This window comes from Ctenopharyngodon idella, chromosome 2 (assembly GCF_019924925.1).
Source record: "Ctenopharyngodon idella isolate HZGC_01 chromosome 2, HZGC01, whole genome shotgun sequence".
NCBI lineage: Eukaryota > Metazoa > Chordata > Actinopteri > Cypriniformes > Xenocyprididae > Ctenopharyngodon > Ctenopharyngodon idella.
Window position 1 is genome coordinate 15,931,829 of NC_067221.1, and position 21,953 is coordinate 15,953,781.

General features: G+C 36.5%; 1 protein-coding gene across 1 annotated transcript; it reads left to right on the plus strand.

Moving 5' to 3' along the window:
* The first annotated feature begins 484 nt into the window (after positions 1 to 484).
* Positions 485 to 10,286, plus strand: LOC127524394 (major facilitator superfamily domain-containing protein 12-like). The gene is given in 12 exon segments (XM_051915839.1): positions 485 to 1,147; positions 1,753 to 1,963; positions 2,090 to 2,222; positions 3,365 to 3,571; positions 3,766 to 3,858; positions 3,958 to 4,050; positions 6,049 to 6,219; positions 6,471 to 6,565; positions 7,820 to 7,950; positions 8,086 to 8,133; positions 9,114 to 9,155; positions 9,158 to 10,286. Coding segments are annotated over 12 exon segments (1,527 nt in total). The 5' UTR covers positions 485 to 876; the 3' UTR covers positions 9,190 to 10,286.
* Positions 10,287 to 21,953: the final 11,667 nt, after the last annotated feature.

Consider the following 21,953-nt stretch of genomic DNA (forward strand, 5'->3'; position numbering starts at 1 on the left):
TATAAGTTGAAATCTCGTTATTACGGTAATTACGACATGTCAACGGACATATAAACCTGCACAAAGATAAATTACACAAGCCTAAGCAATATTGTTGCAAAGAAAATGTCTTTGTTTTTATAATGGTTTTTATAATTTTTTAAGAGTCACAAAACATGACTAAATCTATCTTGTGCGCACAGAAACGAGGAAAGGGGAAAACACGGGAGGAATATAAAAAGTGCTGCACGAACAGCAGGTGGTGATATTTGACAACTGCTACTTTTGCTTTATTGTGTTATGTGGCTCAAACACTAGCAAATCCAAATACATAAAAATAATATTGTAGGCTATTACTGTAGAAATAAGCTTAAACCCGCGATTGATCATATTTATGGAAAAAAAACTTACCACACTAGACAAAAGACTTTATTAAAAAAAAAAATCTTAAAGGGACTTTAATTCGCTTTAAAAAGCCATCGTCAGACGAATGAGAGAGGGCGTGGCTTAATAAGCACGTGATAAACAACAGGAATCGAAAATAACAAGACACTACGCTATACTATCACTTTTGCACTAGACAAATTCAGCATTAACCATGCTGCATATGATATTTACCAAAATTACATTTAAAAGTAGGCTATAAGTCTCAATCGATGAAAGAGAATGAAGAAGTTTTATTTCGCGCCTCGTCCATCGTGACTTATTTGCGAAGTCAGCTGACCAAATCCAGAGGAATTGCTGTTATAACAGTTATGGACCGAAAGCATTGACCTTCACACACTAGACTCATTCCCTGCAGTGAGGAAGCCGGCGCTGGAGAGGACAATATGCTGAGGTGGACAAACGGAAATACGCATTTTTAGCCGGCTGGGGATTGACTGTATAGCGTTAATCATGCCGGACTCCTCAGAAACCTCTTTACCCGCTTTCAGGCGTCTGAGTTACTCAGTGGGGCATTTTCTCAACGATCTGTGCGCCTCGATGTGGTTTACATACCTGCTGGTGTTTTATCACTCAGTGCTGGGCTTTCAGAACACATATGCGGGTGTATTGCTGTTGGTGGGGCAGATAGCGGATGGAGTGTGTACACCGCTCATCGGTTATGAGTCTGATAAGACACCCGGCTGTGGATCGTATGGGAAAAGAAAAACATGGCATTTAGTCGGTAAGTGACGTGGAAAATCATCATGAAAATCAAAATGGACAATTCTTAATTTTTTAAAACGAATATTGCAGTATTTATTGTAAATGATTTATCCGTGCAGGTTATAATAATAATAATAATAATAAATTAATTATTATTATTATTATTATTATTATTATTATTATTATTATTCGACTTCTCTACTCTGATGACGTGTTTACTGGCGTAAGGGCGGTACAACCTGTCACTCGCGTGAGATCACAGCAATAGCAAACCACAACCATCCAATCAATTACCAATGAAGAAAATGCCCTACATATTTTCTTTTTTTTAGTTGAGTTATTTTATTTAGATGTGTCACAATAGGGAAGAAAAAGCCTATCGCAACTTCTTTTTCATGGTGGCAAAGGAAAAATTCAGGCAAATTTATACTGTCATCACTTTTATGTTGTTTCAGAGCTGTATGACTTTCAAAAACCAATGTTATGAATCAACATTCACTTTCATTGCATATTTTTTTTCCTGAGTAAACGATTATTTTTGGGTGAACTGTTTCTTTAAGGTTTATTCCATACATATTATAGGATGATTGATATACATTCTCATCTGTCTTTTACCCTACCTAGGGACCTTCAGCGTCCTCCTATCATTCCCCTTTATATTTAATCAGTGCCTGGGTTGTAATCTGAACACTCCACAATGGGTCAGTCTCACCTACTTCACCCCCTTCATCGTCATCTTCCAGTTTGGATGGGCGGCCACCCAGATTTCCCATCTCTCCCTCATTCCCGAGCTGGCGTCTTGCGAGCATGAGAAAGTGGAGCTCACTGCGTACAGGTAAACTCATACAGCTCTTTGCATGTAATGATCAACCATTCTTGTGATGCTTGTTTCGAGGACTTTGCCTTATAGTGACCGGTATGATGTCTTAGCATTTTATTGTATTTTGGTTGTATCCCTCAGGTATGCCTTTACCGTGATAGCCAACATCACAGTGTATGCAGTGGCCTGGCTCCTGTTTCATTTTCAGACTCAGGAAGGAGATGATCCTGCCATTGCAGACAATCTTGGCCCTGTTGACATTCCCGTTTTCAGAGTGAGTGCTAAACTTTTATTGTGTTGAGGTGAACTCTAGGTTATTTAAAGGGTTAGTTCACCCAAAAATCAAAATTCTGTCATTAATTACTCGCCGTCATTTCGTTCCAAACCTGTACGACTTTCATTCATCTATGGAACACAAATGTAGTTAATCTTGAGGCTTTCTGTCCCTCCATTGACAGCTACGCAACTGACACTTTAACGCTTCAAAAGGTTCATAGAGATTGTAAAACTAATCCATAAGAATTGAGCGGTTTAGTCCAGATTTTCTGAAGAGACTTATTCACTTTATATGATTAACAGATTTATTCACACATAAACATTGATCAGCGAACATAAACAGAAGCTCAATCATATAAAACGATCGAATCTCTTCAGAAAATTTGGACTAAACCGCTCAATTCATATGGATTAGTTTTACAAGCTCTTTGAACCTTTTGAAGCGTCAAAGTGGTAGTTGTGTAGCTCTCTATGGAGGGACAGAAAGTTCTCAAATTTTAATCAAAAAGATCTTCATTTGTATTCCGAAGTTGAACAAAAATCTTACGGGTTTGAAACGGCATGAAGGTGAGTAATTAATGACAGAATTTTCATTTTTGGGTGAACTATCCCTTTAATTCTGCATTACAAAACACCTAAATTAAAAGACCCTATCAAATGTAAATTTTTGTGAATATCCATATGCTAATGTACTCCTAAAAGTTGATGAAACTTTTGAAGGTAGTGTTTGTATGTACTCTATAAGACCAAGAATCAAGACCAAGACCAGAAAAGAGAATCAATTTACATTTATGCAACAAAAAAACAACTTGCATTGTATTCAAGGTACTACAGTTCTTGCTTCTCTGTGAATAGAACCCATAAAACTGCCTTTGCTTGCACCATAGTCTACTGTTTGAGCTACAGGAAATTTCATTAAAAGTTAGATGACCCAACAAATTTCCCTCAGATGTTTCTCTGAATGAGTAGAAAAATGTTGTTAAATGAATGTAATCAATGGTTTATGGTTTTCAGCTGATTTTTATGGACAAGTCTTTTCAGCTTTTGCTTCTGTTGACATTTATATAGCAAGTTACATAATGTAGGCCTGAATAAAAGAGCTCTGACAAGCTTCATGCAGTAATATGTTTTTACACTCAGAATCTAGGTCTTATAGTGGTGGGCATTGGAGCTCTGTTCTCGCTGCTGTTTCACCTGGGCACACGGGAGAAGGGGGCACGTCCCAGTCAGGAGGAGGATGGCTCTAGTCCTGGGGAACGCCAGCCACTTCTTCACAACGCCACTGTTGTCCCTCCCACTAATCCACTGCAGTGGAAACATTGGCTGAGACAGCCATCATTCTACCAGGTTAGAAGCCAGAACCCATGTTACTCTTCAGTGGCATGTAATTTAGTGCTCAGCTTTTGTGAATAGTGGGTTGAGACACTATGTTATCACTTAATCACAGTGGTGTGAAAATGTTAAGGAAACCGTATTTGGTTACTGTCTGTTATAACTGACTTGAGAAATGTAATATCTTCTCTAAACCCTGCTCTATTCAGGTGGCTGTGCTTTATATGTCCACCAGACTGATAGTAAACCTGTCACAAACGTACATTTCCATGTATCTCACCTACACACTACTGCTGCCAAAGGTAAGACAACTATAGTAATACTTCACTTTACACATAGTTCAGCAACAAAAGCATTAAAGAAAACAGACACTGATCTCTGTTTGACCTTCTGTCTTGCAGAAGTACATAGCCACCATTCCCCTGGTGATGTTCCTGAGTGGCTTTGCTTCCTCATTTATCATGAAACCTCTCAGCAAGCTAATAGGCAAATGTGTGAGTATGAGTTTGCACTTCTGTCTTTTGATTGAAATATAAGTCATCATAACTCTTCCCATTGTCTGAAGTGATTAACAATACCAGTCAGTATTGCTGTGCCATATACGTGTGATCATATTTATGAGTTAAGCACACATGAACACCACCATAAAGTCGTAATCACCAGTGAGGAAACGTTTGATTTTTATTTGAGCCCAGACCTTACGTGTTGGAGGTGTGTCAATTACAGATTTAAATACACAGATGGAGCGTCATTGTGCATCCTTGGATGTTTTTTCATTTATTTATTTTTTTCATTAGTGCTATAAGTTTTCCTGTCTTGGGCATCCCGAGGTAGAAACAGAAAAGCAAATGAAAAATAATTAGCGTAGCTGCCGTTCATAACATTTCAAGCAATACATAGTCATGTGCTTTTGATCTGATACAGTTGCAAGAAAAAGTATGTGAACCACTTGCAGAATCTGTGAAAATGTTAATAATTTTAACAAAATAAGGGAGATAATACAAAATGCATGTTATTTTTTTATTTAGTACTGTCCTGAGTAAGATATTTTACATAAAAGATGTTTACATATAATCCACAAGACAAAAAAATAGCTGAATTTATTAAAATAACCCCATTCATAAGTATGTGAACCATTGATTCTTAATACTGTGTGTGGTTACCTGAATGATCTACAACTGTTTTTTTGTTTTGTGATGGTTGTTCATGAGTCCCTTGTTTGTCCTGAACAGTTAAACTGAGCTCTGTTCTTCAGAAAAAATCTCCAGGTCCTGCAGATTCTTCAGTTTTCCAGCATTTTTTTGCATATTTGAACCCTTTACAGCAGTGACTGAATGATTTTGAGATCTGTCTTTTCACACTGAGGACAACTGAGGGACTCAAACACTTTTAAAAAAGGTTCAAACATTTAGTGATGCTCCAGAAAAAAACATGATGCATTATTCCGGGAAACATGCAAGTATTTTCTGTTGCTTCCGAAGGACAGTACTAAATGGGGGAAAAAAAAAAAAAAAAAAAAAAAAAAATGATATTCAAGCGAAATAAGAAAAATTTGGACCTCTTCATCCTGTTCAAAAGTTTTCACCCCCCGACTCTTAATGCATTGTGTTTCCTTCTGAAGCATCAGTGAATGTTTGAACCTTTTTTAATAGTTGTGTTTGAGTCCCTCAGTTGTCCTCCATGTGAAAAGATGGATCTCAAAATCATTCAGTTACTGTTGTAAAGGGTTCAAATATGCAAAAGATGGTGGAAAACTGAAGAATTTTTGGGACATGGAGATTTTTTTTCAGAAGAACAGAGCCTAGTTTAACTGCTCAGAACAAACAAGGGACTCATGAACAACCATCACACAACAAAAAACAGTCGTAGATCATCCAGGTAACCACACACAGTATTAAGAATCAATGGTTCACAAACTTTGAACTGGGTCATTTTAATAAATACAGCTATTTTTTTTTTTTTTGTCTTGTGGATTATATGTAAACATCTTTTATGTAAAATATCTTACTCAGGACAGTACTAAATAAAAAATAACATGCATTTTGTATGATCCCTCTTATTTTGTTAAAATTTTGCACATTTTCACAGATTCTGCAAGTGGTTCACATACTTTTTCTTGTAACTGTATAACTGGAGTGCAAGGATAGTAGATGCATTATGTGAATGCTTGGCTAAAGAGATGTCTTTAATCTAGATTTAAACTAAAAAAGAAGGGGTGAATCAAAATAAGAAATATCTTGGTTTTAGTTGTTTTTGTGGAGCTCATTTAAAGCTTGTTTAAATAAGCTTTACATATTGATTCATCTTAAGGGCTCCTTGGAAATTCACCCGCTCGCTAAGAACTTCAATCTGTTCTCAGCCATCCAAATTATCTGAAAATGAATGAATGGAAAAACAATTCACTAGACAATTTCATGTACACTATTGAAAGTTGATACAATATGATAGAAGGTTTTTGTTTACACTAAAGTTTCCTTGTTCTTTATTGATAGATGACTTATTTTTTGGGACTGTTGCTGATTCTGGTGTTCTCCTATTGGGTGCTGGTGGACACACACATGGGAGAAAAGGTGTATGGGGCAGCGGTCCTGCTAGGGGTGGGGTCTGGCACCATCCTGGTGATGTCACTTGCCATGACGGCTGAACTCATAGGAGATCAGACAGTAAGTGTTGAGAACTGAAAATGAACAGCAAACGCTTCAAGCTGTTGTTTTATTTAGTGTATGTAGTGCTAACAACTTTAATAGCAACGCATGATTGAACCAGTAAGAAAAGCAGGTGTTTGCAGAAGTGAAAAGGGCATGTGCTTCAAAGGGACTAGTTTCAGAAGTGTTAAAATAGTCGCAGGGAACTAAAATTTGTTTTTAAAGAATTTGTCGAGTTTCTGATTTCACTTTTCTTTTCCTCCTGACAGCAAAGTGGGGCTTTTGTTTATGGAGCTATGAGCTTCACAGACAAGGTGGCTAATGGTCTGGGAGTCATGATCATTCAGGCACTACACCCCTGCCGGTAAATGTATACTTGCATACTAGAATATGAGTCAGAGAGACTGTTTTAATGGTTTAATTTTATTTTTAGAGTAAAATTAAAAAAAAATACAAAGTAAAAAAAAAAAAACCCAGGTTTTTTGTATGTTTAATAGGGGTGTAACTGACTGTACACAAACATGACGGTTTGGTACGTACCTTGGTATTGAAGTCACTGTTCGGTACGGGTTCTGTACAGCAGGGGGAGAAAACTAAACATAAAATTGCTTATTTTTTCTTATTTTTTATTAAACAGTGGTTTATTGAACAAATTCTCTCTCTGTAAATAAATTCAATTATAATGAACATTTTCTTAAGGATAAAAGCAATTTTTCTCAGCTAATGCTGTAATTTAACAGGGAGCTCTTTCTTGCACATCATTATAATAGTAAAGGTTACACTTAACAACAGAGCCCAAACTATTAAATTTAGTTGCTATTTATTTTTTGATATGATAATCAACACTCAAAAAAAAACACACACACAAAAAAAAAACACATGTAAATTGCGCAGACAGGTTTAGCATTAACTTCTAAATCAAATTTATAAAATTATTTTTCTACTCAAATAAATTTTTGAAATATGACAATTTACACAGTTACTGTCATAACTTGTTTTCATGACAAATTTATTTAAACATATTAAATAATTAAAACATTACTAACAGGTAAAGTAAATATTGTCAATATATAAGCTAATATAGTGCAAATATTTAGTGAAATGCTCCCCTCTAGAGTTCATTTCTCTAATGAACTAATATGCTGTGGACACTAAATGACTTGCCTGAGGTAAATGTAATGCTACATGAGATATTATTCTCAAGCTGTTTTATTGATGTCTGTCCGTGGTTGAAACACTGGTTGCCCTGTCCCAAATGGCACCCTAAACACTCGCGGTCTTTAGTCAAAGTCAAAGCACTCTAACAGCATCGAGGGTGCATATCGACCACAAAGGGGGTGCTGTGTGCCATTTGGGACAGGGACATGTTCTTCTTTTGTGCTTTTTCCTGTTGTGGTTAGCAAACAGTGTTGCATTACCGCGCATGCCCCCTTCTGGATTGGAGTGTGGATTGCCTGTGACTGACTGTATTTGTTGTCTGACTGTATGCACCGAACCGTGACGTCCGTACCGTGACGAATACCTGTACCATTACACCCCTAATGTTTAATATAAAATTATTTATTTTTAATATAGAATTTTGAGTTGAAAGTGTTTGTGTGTGATTTCTCTCATTCAGCACAGTGGTATGCTGTTCGGCTTGCGTGTGGTATTACCACTATGTCATGGTCATCGTCACTGGTGGAGTGGCCGTTTTAGCAGCACTAAGCCTCTGCATGATCCTTATCTGGCCTATAAAGATTGTGCGCTGTAAGAAACTCAACTAAACTATTATTTATGTCTGTCTCACTTTCATACATACACCTCCTCTTTGAGCCACTCTTTTTAATGGTGTTACTCAGTAACCTCTTCACCTCACGGCTGACATGATGTTTTGTATTTCAGTGTCTAAGCGAGATCATAACAGTTCAATAAACAGCAAAGACTTTAAGGGTGAGGGCTACATGTCAGCGTCTGAAATAACAGGAATCTGAACTAAATGATTTTCTCCTCAAAACACAATCAGTAACATCAATCATCCACCTTTAAGTTAAAGGGGTCATATCATGAAGTCAGTTTTCCTTGATCTTTTGAGATAAAGGATTGTAAAAAATGTCAATTTGTATAAATTGGATTTATTCCAAACAGTTTTTCCTCTGATTACTAAATGCTTTGATGCAGTAATTCTAAGCAAATCCATTCCAAACCCCAGAAGAACTAATGATAATATGTGGGAAAGTTTGCCAAACCTTGTGCTTTTGAAGATGAAGAAGGTATAAAATGTTAAACATTATAAGTGGATTTTTTTTTATAATACAAAATATGATATGACCCCTTTTAAAAGTGATTTTTTTTATTTATTTTTTTTATTTTTTTTTTATTTATTATTATTATTATTATTTTTATAAAAAAAAAAAGAAAAAAAAAAAAAAAAAGATTGATTTCATACTTAAACACCACTGCTCAAAGGTTTGGGGTCGGTAATAATTTTTAATGTTTTGCAGTCTCTTATGATCACCAAGGCCGCATTTATGTGTATAATTTGTATTAAAAATACAGTAACAGAAATAATATTGTGAAATATTATTACTATTTAAAATAACTTTTATATTTGAATATATTTTAAAATGTAATTTATTCCTGTGATGACAGCTGAATTTTCAGCATCATTACTCCAGTCTTTAGTGTCACATGATCTTTCAAAAATCATTCTAATATGCTGATAAATAGAAAGTTCAAAAGAACAACAATCTTTTGTAACATTATAAATGTTTTTACTGTCACTTTTAATCAGTTTAATGTGCCCTTGCTGAATAGAAATATCAGTTTCTTCAACTAAAAAAAAAAAAAAAAAAAAACTGACCTCAATCTTTTGAACAATGGTGTACATGAACTTATACATGTAATATGTAATGTTTGTATTGCTTTTGTAGATCTGCCTGAGGTGACTGGTCTTATGGGCAGTGATAGAGAGGACTCGAGAGCTCTGAACAGCCTTCAGTCGACTGAACACACAGCAGCCGCAGAGATTCTTCAGCTCTGATAACCAGAGAACTCTGGTTTACACAGTGGTGAAGGTTAGAGTTAAAATCAGGTTTTGGTTCATAATAATCTTTCACACTGGCCAATATTTGCTAATTAAGTCTATAGAACGGTCACATCTTGCACGTTTCTACAATACAGGTTTCATCTTGTGTTCACTGAGAGCCAAAGATGTGAGTTTATTTTTAGACATGATTAGTTAATATCACTCCTCTTTTATATCATGGTTTATTATTTCTTAGCTCTCACTCGACCCAGCAGTCTTTATAGACACACACTTTATAAAGGGACTAATTTTGCTGTTGCACATTGTCATGTTTATCGTTTCAGAATTTTTTTTGTTTATGATTATAAATTTAGTTTAGTTATTTAAATCAAATCCATGAAAATAAGGGAATTTATTTAAATACCTGCCATAAAGGCCAATGCAAGATGCACATGTTATGGTGATAAATTATTTCAAATTAATCCATCTAACTTTTCTATAAGGGAATTCATGAAAAGGGAAGAATTAATATTTTAAATCAGGGATATAAAGCCATGTTCATTTATTTTGGTGTGAGATACGTGGGGTTTTGCTGGTAGGGACCAGAGAGCCAATCATGTGCATTTTTCCTCTATAACTACTAGTTTTTTTTTCCTTGTGTATTTTTTTTTTTTATATATGTATATATGCATAATTATGGTTTTCATATGTAAGACAATTGTGTCTGACATGTTTTCTGTTCATATCATTAACTGAACAGAATAAATGTTCTTTATGAACGGACATTTCTGTATCTTGAGTTGATACATTGTAACCTGTCTTTGTAACTAGTGACTCATTAGCAGGAGTGCAGTGTCATTGTGAGTAGATGTAACATCTGGACAGCTGATTTTGCTGATGCTTAAGACTTTAAATACTCAAAATAACTCCTAAAAGCTGTTGCTCATCTAGCTGAAGTGCATTCAATTATATTGGAAATTAATCTACAAAACCAGGATGTTTGTAAAAAGACAATAATTGTATTTTATGATCTTTGACGTCTTGTTTAAAATGACTTTTAAATAAAAGTGGTTATTTTTAATTATATGTGTCTGTGATTATGAATAAGATGTGCAAAAACAAACCCAAGTAATAGAGACGGCATATTGCAGATTTGTTAAGAAATTAATACTTTTATTTCACAAGGATGCATTAAACTGATCAAATATGACAGTAAAGACATTTTTAAATAATGTTACCAAAATACTATTTTAAAGGTGCAGTGTGTAAATTTTACCGGCATCTAGTGGTGAGGTTGCGAATTGCAATTGCAACCAACGGCTCAGCACCGTCAAAGAGTATGGAAGCCAATATAAGTTCTTTGACACCGTGCTCACCCCTCCCTTTCGGAGAAGCTACGGTGGCCGACACAAAGACGAAGATGTCATTGTCTGAGACAGCAGAGTAGCCAGTCAAGCAATGAGGTTTCTTCTTACTTCTAACAAAGAACGGTCTCTGCTTCTAATAAACCAGATGACTACTACAACTACTTCTTCGTGCGTATTCAACGTAGTGATGCAAGCTGCCTCTCAAACCACCAACGAACATAGTGACGAAACGCGCTCTGTAGAGCAGTTTGTCCGTTTAGGGTTACTGTAGAAACATGCCGGCGCATAATGACGACTTGACATGGAGGGGGGGACCCGCAGTGTATGTAGATAGAAATGGCTCATTCTAAGGTAATAAATACATAACGGTTCTTTATGTAAGGTCTTTATACATCACACAAAACATAGTTATGCCTATATTATATTGCATTTCTGTCAATGGATCCTCCTAAATTTTACACATTGCACCTTTTAAATAAATGTTCTTTTGAACATTTATTTACATTTATTTATTTTACATTTATTTCATTTTATTTTATTTTTAACATTTATTTCTAATAAGTTAATATTAGAATGATTTCCGAAGGATCATGTGATACTGAAGACTGGAGTAATGATGCTGAAAATTCAGCTTTGCTGTCACAGGAATAAATTACATTATAAAGTATATTAAAATAGAAAACAGTTATTTTAAATCGTAGTAATATTTTCACAGTATTGCTGTTTTTACTGTATTTTGATCAATTGAATGCAGTCTTGCTGAGGACAGTGTCAGTGCTTAATGGCTGATATGTTAAAATCTTCTCTTGGTGTGTGACCTGTATGTACCTGCTATATAGTTTTGTCCACAAGGTGGCAAAGGAGTCCATGAGGTGGATACAAGGGTCTCATGTTTAAAATGTCCAATAATGCCTGTTCTGTGCTGGCTATGTATGGTGACTGCTTTTCCTGGTACTGCAAACAATTTAATACAAAAGGAGCTCATTCATTTATTTTTATATTTTTTCACACATTATTGTAATAATAATGAGAGGATGTTTTATTTCTTAAAAATAAGATACAGTCATATAGTCTTTTGCTAGTGTGTTGTGCTTCAGCACATTTGCTGATGTCATTTCTCATTATAAAACAGTGTTGGTGATGGTTGCAAAAATGAGAGGTATGGACATGAGATTTTGGTTATCCAAAGCTGGAGTTCTTTAATTTTTTTTTTTAATGTGAAAAGCATTTCAGTTACACCTCTGATCTATTCATCTCCTGTCATGTACAACACAACTCACAAATTGCCCACGGGAAAATCCCACCGAAACATTTATTAATAACATCTTTGTTTTGAAGCTTAGGAAATAAATCAAAACCATACGTTCAGCTGTATCCTGTTAAGGAGCAATTATCACTAATTGGAACAGCATTTATAGAAACCACTGTGAATTATCCATTATGTTATTGTGTAACAATAGATCGTTTCAGTGACACTGTACTGCACAACACGCGATACTAAGCAATGACTTTTCTCTTTGAGTTTTAAACAATAAGAGTGTTGTGTTGAAGTTACGTGTCAGTACAGATGCATCTTATTTTTGCCTTTACAAGCAGATTACGGGCTGGTTCACACAGAACGCGTTTTTACTGTTAAAAACGCTTGACGCCAGGTCAGTGGAGGAGAAAAAACGCAAGGTCTAGAGCACCATTTTTAAAAGTTGAATTTTAACTTGAGCTCCACGTTTTTAGAACGCGCATCATGCACGAGACGCGAGCACAACGTCTAGAGCGTGTTTACATTGAAAAAAATGGAAAAGTAGCGCAGTGGAATGGAAAAACGCATTCTGTGTGAATGGCCCCTATGAGTTCTATCAGAGAAACCTTCAGTATTTTTGGACTGCGCTCTGTTCTGTGGGTCATCTAGTTTTCCCATTGCATCATATGTGCAGTACTGCTGAAACACATTAAAGCTTCTAGTAACAGTAGAAATACAAAATACATTAGTTTGTGCCTCCCGCAGCTCTTAACGCCTGCTGTTTAATTCAGACCAGAATCATGGCGTAATCTGCTCCTCATTAGGCACAAATTGTTTGCAGTGAAGACAAAATGTAAAGGCAAGCCATTCTTTTCATTTGCTTTATTTGCATATTACCTTGCAGGCCAGCCAGTGTATTTCTAATATGCTTTGTGAAATAATACTAGACTGCTCCTTAAGATCTGAAACTCTCTCTAAAATAAACTACTAATGATGCCATTAATCACTGCTTTCTTCCTTTCACCCTGTTTTTTAAGATATTCTGTCATTTTAGGGTAAATATAGAAGTTTTATTATTGCCTTATTCAGCCAAGTTTTATGGAACATTTCATTTTTATGTTGGAAGCGTGTGATTTCAGTTTATAAATAAGTTCATACTTATAGTTGTGTCAAGTGTAGTTTTCTCCAGCATTTATTTTACTTTTGCCCTCGCCTCAGCGCCTGTGACAGAGATGGTGAAGTTTCTCTTAATGGCCATTGGGTGGTGCCAGAACTGCTTGTTTATAAAGTGGCATTACCTGATTTCAACCTGATTGCAGCTGTTTTGCCATGTGTAGAAATGACAGATCTCTATCCAAAATGGGCAGATCAAATAGGAGAACATGAATAAAATGTTAATCAATGAATGCATTGTCCAGGGCACTGCAAATATGGGTGAATTCAGGTAAATCGGGCCATGTTTGGCCACCCTATATTTGTAAAGCAAATTACACAGTGTTTGCATCAAGGTTATTATAGTTATCTATAACCATTAAAAAAAATTTCATTACTTTAATTAAATGCTAACTGAGAAGAAAAAAAACTGTCAAGGCAATATTTATTTTTCTCATTTAGTTTAACTTGATTTTCTAAAATGGAAAGTAAAAATAAAAACATTCAAAATATTACTAAAAGCTATAATAGTATCTTAATGATACTAAATAGCACCATGCATCTAAAGTCTATAAAGGTGTTGCTGGCATAAGGTATATATTCTCAATCTTTTAAATATCGGCTCACACCCTTGGATAATGGTGTCTTTTTGATCATGTGTTATTGGAATTCAAGCACTTAACCTTCGGCATATTCTCACAGCTGACAAGAAAAGGCTTGTTTTCCCCTCTCCTGTTAAAACACGACATTATAAAGCCTTTTAGTCAGATGGCAAGCAATCCCCTGTTGGTTAAGAGAAGGGAAAAATCCAGGAGGTGAAACCACATAGAGATAATAACTCTGGTGTGGTTTTTATTTGGGGAATCCCAGAGGCCACAATCACATCCATATTGGCAGCAATCAAACATCTAGCAGGTCCTAAACATTTACTGCACATACTCATTAAAGATGATTAAAGACATCATGGAGAACGGATCAGACAGGTTTAAATGTGAGGGACATTTAAGACTTCACAGCCTAATTGAAAACAACAACAGGAAATAGAACCTGTTGTTGCTGTAATATACAGTGCTCAGCGTAAATGAGTACACCCCCTTTGAAAAGTAACATTTTAAACTATCCAAAATGTTGACAAGACTAAGTTTTATATACATCTGTTTAACTTACACATAAAAGTAAGGTTAATAATATAACTTAGAGAACAAAATTTTCAGTTTTACACAAATTTCTAAATTAACAAGAATTCAACCACAGGTGAGGTCTAATTATTCATTACACAGGTGTCCAGCAGACAGTTGACTATAAAAGGGTGTTAAAACCCATTCCCAATTCTGCTGTCAGCAATGGCACCACATGAAGAGAAATGTCACAAGACCGAGAAAGAAAATAATTTCTTTACAACCAGAAAGGTGAAGGGCTACAAGAAGATCAGCAAAGCTTTACTTATCAGTCAATATACTGTAGCAAAAGTGGTACAAAAAATTTTAAAAAAGATGGAACTGCAACCATCTCACAGAGACGTCCAGGTCGTCTACGGAAGTTAACACCTCAACAGGAGTGTCTTCTGATGAGAACGGTTGAAGAAAATCGGCATGCAAGTTCACTGCAGTTATCTAAAGAAGTAGAAAGCCAAACTGTGGTGACTATTTCCCGTGACACAATACAGCGTACACTGCAGAGGAATGGCATGCATGGGTGCCGTCCACGAAAGAAGCCTCTCTTAATGCCCCCGGCACAAAAAAGCCGCCTAGAGTTTGCCAGGGCCCATGCTGACAAAGATGAAGACTACTGGGACTCTATACTCTGGAGTGATGAGACCAAGATAAATGTTTTTGGAACTGATGGCTTCAAAACTGTATGGTGTCGCGAAGGTGAGGAATACAAAGAAAAATGCATGGTGCCTACAGTGAAACATGGTGGTGTCAGTGTCCCTTATGTGGGGCTGCATGAGTGCTGCTGGTGTCGGGGAGCTGCATTTCATGGATGGCATCATGAATTCACAGATGTACTGCTCTAAACTGAAAGAGAAGATGCTACCAATCACTCCCGTGCCCTTGGTCGTCGTGCACTTTCCAACATGACAATGATCCTAAACGACACATCTAAGGCCATTGTTGGGATTTCTGAAGAACAGGGTGAAAGTGATCAGTGGCTCCTGATCTGAACCCAATCAAACACCTATGGGGAATTCTGAAGAGACAAGTTGAACATCACTCTCCATCCAGCATCCAGTCTTTGAAAGAGGTCATTCTTGAGAATGGGAAAAGATAGATGTTGCAAAATGTCGCCAACTTGTTCATTCCATGCCTAGAAGACTGGTGCTGTCATTAAAAATCATGGGAGGCCATACAAGTACTAGATATAGTAGTTTTTGTTGTGGGGTGTACTCATTTTTGCATCACCCTAATTTGAGTAAAACTGAAAAATGTGTAAAAAAAAAAAATAAAAAAAAAAAAAAGAGAGGATTTTACAACAAAAGGCCTAAATTAACACTAATCAGCCAAAAACAGATGGGACACTTTGCAGAGTTTCTTTTCCCTGTTCTGTTCTATTTTTTATTTATTTATTTATTTATTTACAATTTCTTCTAATCAAACATTTGGTGCATAAAACCTCTGCTTTATTACTTGTTTGTCTTTTCAGAAACTAAGTAACAGTCGCTAGAATGTTTCATAGTTTCAAGTTTAAATAAATAGAATATTTCAAAGTTTAAATAATTGGAATGTTTCATTGTTTAAAGTTTAAATAAACATAATGTTTCATAGTTTCAGCACTTCAAATACAGAAGAACTCACTTTGACTTTGCATTAGACGTGTTAGTTGAACTCATGTAATGAGTTGAAAGAGAGGTGAGTAGAGTGATAAAACATCATCAGCAATAAATGTAATAGTTGTCATCTTCATTTATTGTTCTCCAGTGTATTGATCAGTTCACTCAGAGCTTCCAGTGTTTTATTACTATTTTAAAAAAATGGCTATATTCATTTATCACCATATTACATCATCTGGCACTGAGAAATGTGTCTGTTTATTATCCATCAAGCTACTTTGTCCAAGACTATAAATGTTTGTTTTCATATCCAGAGACAATCAGTGTGGATGAAGTACCGATCCAAAAGGAACACCATAGACTTTCAGGGTCAGTTTTCAAAAGTCACTGTGCAAGTGCACATTTCAGTGTCACAATTGTGTAAAACAGCACTGGTTTAGGCTGAAAGGCATCTGCAACTTAAATGAGGGTCACCATAATCCAAGAAACAATAACTGCGTCCGAAATCACATAGTAGGCAAAAACAGTATGTGACAAAAAAAGTATGTTCAAATTAACAGTACTTCAAAAAAATAGGCAAAAATTACCCAGATGACCTAGTTCTTCTGACGAGATTCTGAAGTCTGCATAAAATGGACACTATCCCATGAGGCCACAGGAAAGGATTCGTGAATGGCAGAGAAGCGACGCAACTGACGCTGACAGGTCACATGATTATGACAACCATGGCGAATGTAGCATGTCTGGATTACATTCATACTATACACATTCATACTACTATTACATACTTTTTTTAGCAGTCGTGAAGTAATTATTCAAAATATGTACCTACTCAAGAGAGTATGCGATTTTGGACGAGGCCCATATCTGGGAATTGCCTTCCATATTATGTTTGAAACAGATGTCCAAGATCACATGTAGCCTAAGAGAATTTAACTTTGGGAGAATTAGAGAACTTGTATGTAGAATGTATATGTAAATTGTATATGTAAAAATGTATATGTAAATTAAAGTAGATTTAGCACAGTAAATTTCCCGGTGTTAAATTAACACCGCACAGTGTTTATATGGGAACCATCAGCAGTGTGTTAAAAGTAACACCGAAGCAGTGTTAGAGTTCATTAGATACTTGATTAATTGAGTGATGATTGTTCGATTATTGAAGACACCTGATGATAACGAGCAGAATCACTGAATAAACTCAAGAAATACAACTTTCCAACCACAGCCTTAGGCCCTGTCCCAAATGGCACACTTCTATGCACTTTCGGTCTTGTGGACTTACAATGGCTGCCGGCGTGCGCGTGTCCGTTAAGTTCCACGAGACCGTAGGTTGTCCCATTTGTCAATTTTAGGCTTCAGAAGGGTGCTCGCGAGCGCCCTCCTTTGCGGGGCCGATATGCGCCCTCGATGCGCACTTCTGCTGAGCCCGCACTGGTGCGAGCTTTGCAGCAGACTTCTTCCCGACAGTCAAAAGCGCCGTTACGTCACGAAATTGCGGACTGGTAGGACGTGAGTGTTTTAGGGTGCCATTTGGGACAGGGCCTTAGGATGAAATCAACTGAAAAGACATTAAATCTCTCTTATTACAAACCAGACTGACTTAATTTTTGTCATTCGTCTACAGTTCTTTTTGAGAATTAACAGAGGTTTAGATGTTGATGTTTTATTGAAAATGTTTGTGTTTCCTTTATTTGGGTAGTCTTGACTCTTCACTTTTTGTTTGTGGTCTTTTGTAACAGTGTTTGTTAAAACATAATTCATTGCCTAGACAATCAGATGATAAAGTTTTAATCATTGTAAAGAAAAATGATTGATTAAACTCATAACTGTCCAAAAGTAGTGCACAGATCAGACATTCCAAATTTTTGATTTTTAAAAACATTTTGGGAAAAATGTTTTTAGATACACACAGACATACAGAATCAGCATATGGATCTCAACAATGAGTTTTATACTATGGTGACATGTCATCAGTTGCTTCGGTGTTACTTTTAACACCCTGCTGGTTCCCATAGAACACAGTGCGGTGTTAATTTAACACTGGGGAATTTACTGTGAGAAAAAAAAGTGGAAATTATTATTATTTAAATGTATTTAATTAAAATTGTAAATAAAAAATAGGTAAGATTAAATCAATTATATACATAATATTTTGTTACTTTATTAATAATAATAATTATTATTTCAACTTTCTGGCAAACAGTCATGAGAGAGTGACTGGCAATGACAGACCCAAACAAGCTGTCATACCACATCAGTGGTTATGGAGCGAGGCAGCTCTCTTCTTTAGATATCTCAGCATACTGGACCTCTAACCACCAGAGCCTGGGAAAAACATGAACTTAGGGGTGCTTTCCAAGAATGACATGTATTCTTTCCCCCTTCTTTAACATGATTCAGGCCCCAAGGCTTGATTATCAATGACTAACATGATCATATTTCCAATGGTTGATTGTGAATCTCGTCGGACCATGTTGGGTGCCATATGTTACAAAATTGAAGCCAGAATTCAACATTCATGCTAAAATATGCTACAAACAAAAACACTGGGAAATTAACTGAATATGGTCCATGAATAACTAGACAAATGAATAATCAGACATGAAATAAGTCTTTTTTAAACTTTGCATAATATTTAACTAATATCTAGTAGAGATTCAAGAAGAGAGTTTGGATTTGGTCACGCATATCTGTGTCATCTAATGTCTCTGTTGATGTGATTTAGTATCAGTGCTGGCTGGAACTGACGTGTTTTATTCACTGAGGCTGCGGCAAGTGAATAAAAACAAGAGCGAGAGACAGACAGAGAGAGAAAAGGATAGATAGAGGGGACAGAGAGAGTGTGCGAGAGAGGAGAGAGCATGCTGCCACTGGATCGGTCACACCCACCACGTGTGTTGTGTTTAGACAGCTGCTGTTCAAATGACCTGCCTGTGGACAAGAAACATGCACTCCACGTAGCCGTAATCATCTCTATTATGGAGTTGGTAAAGCTTACAGAGATCTCTGCAGAGCACTTACAGAATAATAATTGTATCTTCAAAGTATAGTGCCATATTATACTCTGACACGCAAACCTACCTCATTTGATTAGTTTGACAATCCTCTAGGTGCTTTAGGGTAGTTTTTCAGTAGTTCGGACCATCAAAAATTGCTTTTACACAAAAGTTCAATAAACATGAAGTTGATATTAAGTAACTTGCGTTTTAGACAGTTATGCAATAGTTCCAAAACAAGGTACAGCAGCAGAAACAACGCACTGTCTCAGGGTATGTTTACACGACAACGATATGCTTAAAACGGAGAAGTTTTCTGCGTACTAACGACACCATTGTCAAAACGATCCCCATTCACACGGATCCGCGAAAAAGACTAAACGCTGTATTCTGCTGCCAGGCCAGTAGATTGGCGATGAAACACCATAGACTGAAATTGTAATACGCATGTGCATGACGTCATCGTTTCCACAGATTCGCGTTTTTGTTGTTTACACGGAGACCGTTTTCAAAATCTTGCACTTTGAAATCCGTTTTCAAAAGCTTGCATTTTCAGGCACCCAAAACGCCATTGTCGTGTAAATGAACAGCCAAAACGCATTAAAAGTTTTTAGTTGAAAACGGTGGTCGTTTAACTGCCCCTCAGTCGCGTGTTCCTGAACAAATCGTATAAAGACATTGTCGCCACCTACTGGCATAATGTATCACGACAAAAAATAAAAAGTCTTAATGCTGTTGGACTGGAAGCACTGCTCTGCTAATCAGATTTTACATAATCTTGTACAAAATGTCTCATGTTACTAACATAACCCTTGGTTCCCTGAAATGAGGGAAAGAGACATTGTGTCAATCCTATGACACTATAGGGAAACACTTTTCTCCTAGAAGTACTGAGGCCAGATTAGAATAACTCTGTTGCACCATAATGGTGGGAACGCCTCATGCAGCGCTGAACAAAATTTCCTCAGAAACTTTTGACTGAATAAGGCACTCACAAAAACCCGGAGACGTTTCCTTTTCAATATTGGTTTCTTGACGTTGCATCATCCTATGATGCTATGGGGAACATAGTCCAATCACGGCGTGTTACTGCGAAGGGTGCTCAGCATAAGCGGAGCAAATGGCCCTATCAGTACAATGTCTCACATTAAAAAATTCTGCATACATGCAAGATACAACTATCATAACAAATTGCATATCAATAAATGTCTCGCAACAGTATGCCTTCCGGCGTTAACAGACAGCAGTGGAGACTACGAACATAGTTGAACACCAGCGTTTTTGGTGGGTTCGGTGTAATGGGTTGGTAAGTGGCGGCAATGCCGGTGTCATGACAAATCGGGTCTCCCTTACTCTCAGTTAATGAATGATTCTAAGTAAATTACGAATACATTTAAAATACCCATATAGCTTACTATATAATGCATTTTTCCAATCAGGCTTCCGTATTTTTAGGAGAAAGGTGTTTTCCCCATATAGCGTCATAGGATGACGCAACGACAAGAGACCGAGTATTGAAAGGGAACATGGCTATGTTGAGTGTTTTCCTGCCCTCAAACTGGACTGTAATTATTAGTATGTTTGAATTCAATCCATAGTTTGAGAAAAGAGACAAAAGACAAAGTGGATGAATGTAATAGTTATGTAATTTTAATAACCAACTGAACTGTGCATAAAAGAAGGAAAAAAGTGGGCCTACTGTTTGTTTATAGTTTTATAATAGGGTCAAAGGAGGTCTTTAAACCACTGGCCTACATTTTATGGCATAATTTTAAACAGTTTATTAATAGTGAATGTAATTTTTGGAAATCAATAAAACTACATTTGAATGCTGAAACAAGTGGCCTTCACTAGCAAATATGCATTATTTGATTTTAGAATCAATTATGTGAAAAGTACAGGAGGAATTATTTGAAAATGATAAACATGCATACAGTACCATTACTGAACAGTGTATATTTAGCATCTGTATTATTGTTTACTTCATACTTAGGACATAGGCCATGGGCTATGAGGTTACAGAGCATGCTAGATGCTGCTACAGTACTTAGTGAATACTATATATATATATATATATATATACTGTATATATGGTCATCCTACAAAGCACAAAAAACCAATGTATTCCTAAGAGTCACCAGCAGCTCGCTTCGGTGTGTTAATATTTGCCCAATTTTGGATAATTTGTCATTGGCTGGAGTTCGTGAGGCTGATGAGGAGCTGATCATGTGACATGAGGCTGAAGCCAGGCTGGGCTTCGAGAGGGGAAATGCACAGCATTCCTCAACGATCCCTACTGAGGTCTGGCTGAAAACCGATAGTCCTGATGTACAGCGCATGGCACGGCTACAAGGGCCAGATTCAAACAGCACGGCACGAAAGAACGATTCAGAACCCCTCTCTACCACTAACATCATTTTTCTTAATTCAGTTTAACTTTAAAATGCTATCCAGAGTTAATTGTATTTATATGAACCTTGAGTATGGAGTTGAGAATGATGGTTTAAGCAAATGATTTTTGTCTAAATTGCATTTAGCCCAGCTCTGTTCAAAGCTACCACACCTCTTAAGCATTGTGAATTTGTATGTGTACACGTTTGTGTGGGGTTTTTAATGTGTATGTGGTGTTTTAATGTGGCACATATCCACCAGACTGTTAAAGGCATGGAAGAGTGTTTGTTAACATTTGTAGTGTGGGAAAAACAATAGTTTCCTCATACCTCTTTCCTTCCATTCTGTGCTGTGGCGGAGAAGGCTAACTGATTAAACTCTTTAGTCATTCTGTGTGGACTAGCATGATGATGGAAAACAAAAACCCACGCCTTCACTCTCCACCCTTTAAGTGGTCTTTCAGCTATTCCCCTTGATATTGTAGTCAAAGTTTCCAGATTTGGGAGGGGAATTCTTTCCACTCTGAGTCAAGAGGCAGTACAACTTCCTTTGCAATTTAATTCGACGATTGCGTTAGGTTGGAGTTGCAAAGGGGCGGTGTTTTGTGCGGAAAGAGTGGCAAGCAACATCTTGAATTAAACTGAGACAAACACTGGCAACATGTTACAAGTTCTCATGAAAGAAAAACCTTTGAATGTCTTCGGAGGCAAATGTAAGATGTGTTTGAAGTCTTTTTTTTTTTTTTTTTTGTATTGCATTCCATTGTAAGTTTCTAATGAATATACCTTTTCCTTGGTTTCCTTTGTTCTATACTTAAGTACAATTTTTT